Raw genomic sequence first — 5,208 nt, 5'->3', positions numbered from 1 at the left:
TACCTATAAATAATAATAGGAATAAAAGTTTTACGCATTAATGCGTAAAACTTTTATTCCTATTATTATTTATAGGTAATCTTACCAACAATGGCTATAACGTTTATTTAACAAAGTAAATAAAGTAATACACAAAGAAGCAGCTTAACAGTTAAGAACTTTATTTGTAAATTAATTGTTAGCTGTAAATTTAATTAATTTGATTGCAGGGATTAGTGCAACTTAATTAACTTCAGTATGAGTCATCCATGTTTACTTCAGAACTAGTTCCTGATAATTATTCTACCCACTTCCCTATTACCAGTGCGATGTAGCGTATGAAGTAGTAATAAAATCTGTGCAGCTTGAAAATAAACCTTCGTAAGGTTCAAAGTCGTGAAGGAAAAAAGAGGCTACTCTACACTACAATACTTGTTCAGAGTTCTTGTTCGTAATCCCGCCCAACAAATGAAAAAAGTAGTCGCACACCAGTGCACGAGCGACGCACACAAGTGTAGTTCCCCGTGCACGGACAGGCGCGGCGCGCACACAATCGCGCGCGGCGAGTTCACGGCATTCATTCTCGTCGGCAGATGGCGACGGCGGATGCAGTAGACGCCCCCGTCGCCCGTCTCGCCCGCCTCAGTCGCGCATAGACAACTCGCCGAGTGCTAGTGTGATCGCATACCGCTCAGCACCATTTTGTGTGTATCGTTTCGAACGGGACATTGTGTGTATGTGCTCCGTGAATAATCGCAAACCACGACCGCCCGAGTGTCCAGTGAACAGTGTTTCACTTTCGACATGCCCGCAGAGGCGTCGATGCGATATCTCGTAGAAACCGCGCCTCCGTCATGAGCGAGTGATCGTCGACGTGAAAAAAAAGTTAACACAGGAAACATGTCTGGGCGGACCGCCGACGCGGATGCGAGCGAAGGGTTCGGGTTCGAAATTCGAAAGCGGTCATGTCATCGCCTCTCGGATTTCGTATAAGTCACCGTCCAATGTCAAAATCGTGCACGTACCGCGAGCGCCGAGCGGCCGGACCGAGCGGAAAATGCAAGCGGTGCTAGTGTGGTGCTGCGCGGCCATGGCGCTGCTGGCGCTGGTGGGCCCGGCAAACGCCTGCTCGTCCTCCATCTCCAAGCGGCCGGCGCGCGTGGCGCGGCCCGCCGCCGGCCGCCCGCCGCAGCCGCAGCCGCAGCCGCGCCTCAACGTCACCTTCCCCACCTTCAAGTGCGAGCCCGATTACTCGGAGTACTACTGCCTGAACGGCGGAGTGTGCTTCACCGTGATCATCTCGGACAGCCCTATCTACAACTGCGAGTGCCGCAGCGGCTTCGTGGGGCAGCGCTGCGAGTTTAAGGACCTGGACAACTCGTACGTGCTGACGAGCCGTCAGCTCATGATGGAGACGGCGTCGATCGCGGGCGGCGCCACTGTGGCCGTGTTCCTGGCCATTCTAGTCTGCTTCGGCGCCTGGGTGCGGCTGCACCGGCGCGGGAAGGCGCCGCCGCAGGAGGAGCGCGGGCACGTGCAGCTGGTGGCCGTGGCCGCGCCGCACGGGCCTTGCTCGCGCCTGGCGCCGCCGCAGCCGCCGCTGCAAGCGCCCCACTAGCCTTGGACTCTGGACGCTGCGTCCCTGTTCATACTGTATCTCGTGTACATATAGATAGATTATGTGTTAAGTTATGTGGAGCGAACGCGAAGATATAAGAAAAATTTATGTGATAATTATTTTACGAAGCTTATAATTTATTTCGAGGAATTTCTTTTGTATATACCGTTCAATCAGCTGGAAGTCCCGAGTTTGATTGCGTGTAAATTTCAGTTCAGTGTCCCCAGTGTTGGTGAAAACCCCTGTGTCGGTCTCATTGTGTCAGATGTGAATGTTGGCCATGTGCCTCACTACTCGCTTCAATTAGAGCTGTTATATGTTGTTTTGTTGTTGGCACTGTATCTGTGGGTACAGAAGAGTGCTGCCCTCTGCTGGTATTTGTAACAAGCCCTTAACTCGGCTAGCTCGAGGCGGGCCCTAGTTGGAAGCGGATCTCGGGCCCTGCACTGAGCTAGTGGAGTCGAGGGTAGGTGTGATTGAGAGGGCTGTATTGTGTGTGCATCCAAAGCATGTCTTTGGCTGCAGCACACACTGCATGTTATTGTTTGTTAATGTAGCAAATGTTATGAGTACTCCGAAGCATGGGGCATGCCCCTGCTGCTAGTAATTGTGAATCAATGTTAATTGTATCATATTCCATTCTACCCAATAGAGTTGCGATGAATTGCAGCGCGTGCGGCGACTCGAGCCCGCACGGTCCATCTGCAGATAGGTTATTTTACTGGTGTCAGTATTATTTTGTAATACGAGTCTTAAGCCGGCAGCTTTACTTTATTTTTTAATTTATACTGTTATCCCGCTGGGATAGTGCTGTATTATATTTGTTTAAAGGCTGATAGTGCCCTTGAAGAAGGCTTCTTGTAAATATAGCCTGTGTAGGTATTTATTAGATATTTATGATGGTTTATTTATTGACTGCTTTATTTAGTTGAAGGATGACGGCCGCACCGCGCCGAGCCTACTGCGGTTGGCGGTTGCATTTTCATCTCACCCTGCTAAGCATGGCCTCGCGTAAATATATTCTCAATAATCTCATTATGAATCTCCATTATGTCTTGTATGTACCTATTATGTAAAAATTGAATAAAATTACATTGGATGGTGAATAAAATCAGTTTCTCAGCAGCCTACAATGTCACCTTCCATTTTGGTGTTCATTTCTGTATTCCTTGTATGGCAGACGTTTTTTGAGTTGATACATGCAGTATGTCAGTAATTTTCATACACCTTAAATAAATTGTAATTGTTGTGAATAAATTAATTATAAAATGTATGTGAACTATTGTCAGATTGTATGCAGCTGATCATACCGTGGGATAACTATTTGTCTATATTTCAAGCTTTCTATTCAGTCCTTGTCGTGTCATTGGATTTCCCTGCGAAGTGGCAATGGAGGCTGTGGGAGGGACCCAAAAAAATAGCAAATTGTCAAAAAGGCTGTGACATGACGGCATTTTTGGGTTGGCCAGGCGGTAGTTTTATCTTAGACCTTTGGCAACCATTTTTAAATGCTATTTCATGTTTTTGACGATTCCTGGTACCGCTTCATCAACCCACAAAGCCTTTGCACAGTTTTTGTAATGTGGAGTCCACTCTGTTCATATATGAGATTGTGTAAATCGACATTCCAAAGTATTTGTAAAATATTACCTACATCGCTAATAATTTTGAAGTATCTGTTAAGACGCTACATTGTTAATTATACAGTTTTCTATTGATCATTTGTTAAAAGAAAATTATATGAAACTAAATCCTTAATTTCTGGTTTTCATTCCGTAAACCCTTGTTGATTTAACCATTATTAACTACCGCACAAAAACAGCATAATTTGGAATGTGCAAACGTAGATAGTTTAGAAATTCCATAAATCTTGCAGGTTTAGAACAAATAATTCAGAACAGATAATAAATATCTAGAGCAAGAACCTTCGTAGTTCGTATCTAACTGGCCTAACATTTGATAATTATTATTATCTTGACCTAGTTTTAGATAAAAATTGAGGAGATTTTTTGTTTAGAATCAGGTATTAAGTTTAGTAGATTGTATTGTGGGGCGAGTTAAATATTTAGATCAAATCGTGTTAACGTTGTGCAACTTTGACTTGGACGGCAGCGAGGCTCACCAAGACCTGGCACGTCATACGACCCACGCGTAACTAAGTTTTCGCAAACTTGTGCAACCACACCTGTTATTTCATTTGCCGTGAGACACGCGCAATTAGCTATTAAAAATAATAATGGTCAAGTTCCGCTCGCCAACGAAAGTGTTAAATTATTCATCGTCGAGTAGCAGCATGGACGGCTTATTTCATGTAGCCGGCCGTTAAAAGGATGAAGAACGCCAAAAGTACGTGACGATTCGGGCGTCATAAAAGGCTTAAGTCAGAGCGTTCCATTCAGCCTTTGGGAGCATAATTTTTATGAATACCCGAGCTGCGCCGGTGCCGCCCGGCCGTGGACCGGTCCGCCACCGGCGTCGCATGCATAGAGTTCATTGAATGAGTGGCCCGTTCGTTTGTTGACATTCCCCGAAAACCTGCCCGGCCGGGAATAGCCGCGATCGCTTACGGCTCCCGATGGACACCGACCGAAATAGATTCCAAAGATTAAAAAGCCCTTTTCGTTACACACTTTCTCGCTGCTCGTTCTACAGGATATGACTAGAACGTGACACCCAAGTACTGCGTACACTCATCTAATATTTCGTAACTTTATCGGTGATATCCATAGATTCCTATATCTATGGTGATATCATTGTGCAATATTGGATGATTATGTAGTTCCTGTCATTGATATGGTAAGGCGCAGGAAGGTGACAATCCTATATGAAATCATCTATTTATCTTTTCGTCAATAAGTTGTACCTACCTATTGTATATCCGGTAAATTTTCTGTAAGGTACGTGTTATAAATCTGATTTCAAATTACGTAAAAATACAAGTTCACTAGTTACATCAGAGTGATAAAGAAATTGCTCTACGTTCAATTTGTGTGCCTTATTTCCCATTCACGTCTTAAACAAGAGACTACAACGAAACTGTTGTAAATAGGCACATTTCCAAGCTTCCGAACAGCGAAAGTACAATAGCTTTCAACTGGCGACCGTCACAAAAACTCTGTGAATGAACACATCGAGTCACAGACATCAGACAATCCAAAGAGACATTGTCACGGCCGTAATTTCTTGATCTACCACGCCTCGCGCTCACTTTGTCTTTTAAACCGTGGAAGAGACGAGTGCTTTGAACCTGAGGGGTCTTGAAATGTGGTCAGGTGTAGAGTTGTCGGCCCACGCGCATAGCTTATGGCCGTCTATGTCCATCGTTACCAATTAACGTTCCTACATGTCCAGCCCACTTGTCATTGCGTCTCGCGAAAATTTGACTTGTATGGCTAAGTGCTTGATGTTTGCACCTCCAAGCTTCTTTGTTTCGGTTAGATTGCCTGAGATTATCTCTATTAGAAGCGCGTGCGTTGGTGATCTTTGAATTGAATGTGTGTGTTGTTCATCCGAGTTCAAGAGTCGTTACTCTCATAGCAGGTACCTAGACTAACTTATTGTTTTAGCGTCTACTGTTTATTAAATTATAAGTTACTTCTACGAATTTCAAG

The 5,208-nt window shown here is 44.8% G+C and overlaps 1 protein-coding gene across 1 annotated transcript; it reads left to right on the top strand.

Annotated features, from left to right (window-relative positions):
- Nucleotides 1-584: 584 nt before the first annotated feature.
- On the top strand, nt 585-3,361 carry LOC113240212 (pro-epidermal growth factor-like). Its single transcript, XM_026477461.1, has one exon. It carries the CDS (start codon nt 905-907, stop codon nt 1,595-1,597), a length of 693 nt encoding a protein of 230 aa, XP_026333246.1. The 5' UTR covers nt 585-904; the 3' UTR covers nt 1,598-3,361.
- Nucleotides 3,362-5,208: the final 1,847 nt, after the last annotated feature.

The sequence above is a fragment of the Hyposmocoma kahamanoa genome, unplaced genomic scaffold (genome assembly GCF_003589595.1).
Source record: "Hyposmocoma kahamanoa isolate Upper Pololo Valley unplaced genomic scaffold, ASM358959v1 123017, whole genome shotgun sequence".
Taxonomy (NCBI): domain Eukaryota; kingdom Metazoa; phylum Arthropoda; class Insecta; order Lepidoptera; family Cosmopterigidae; genus Hyposmocoma; species Hyposmocoma kahamanoa.
The sequence above is the reverse complement of the archived record's forward strand: the minus strand, read 5'-3'. Positions and strand labels throughout refer to the sequence as shown.

Excerpts from the sequence above, each read along its gene's own strand:
- LOC113240212 (XM_026477461.1), top strand. The coding sequence starts at position 905 with ATGCGAGCGAAGGGTTCGGGTTCGAAATTCGAAAGCGGTCATGTCATC.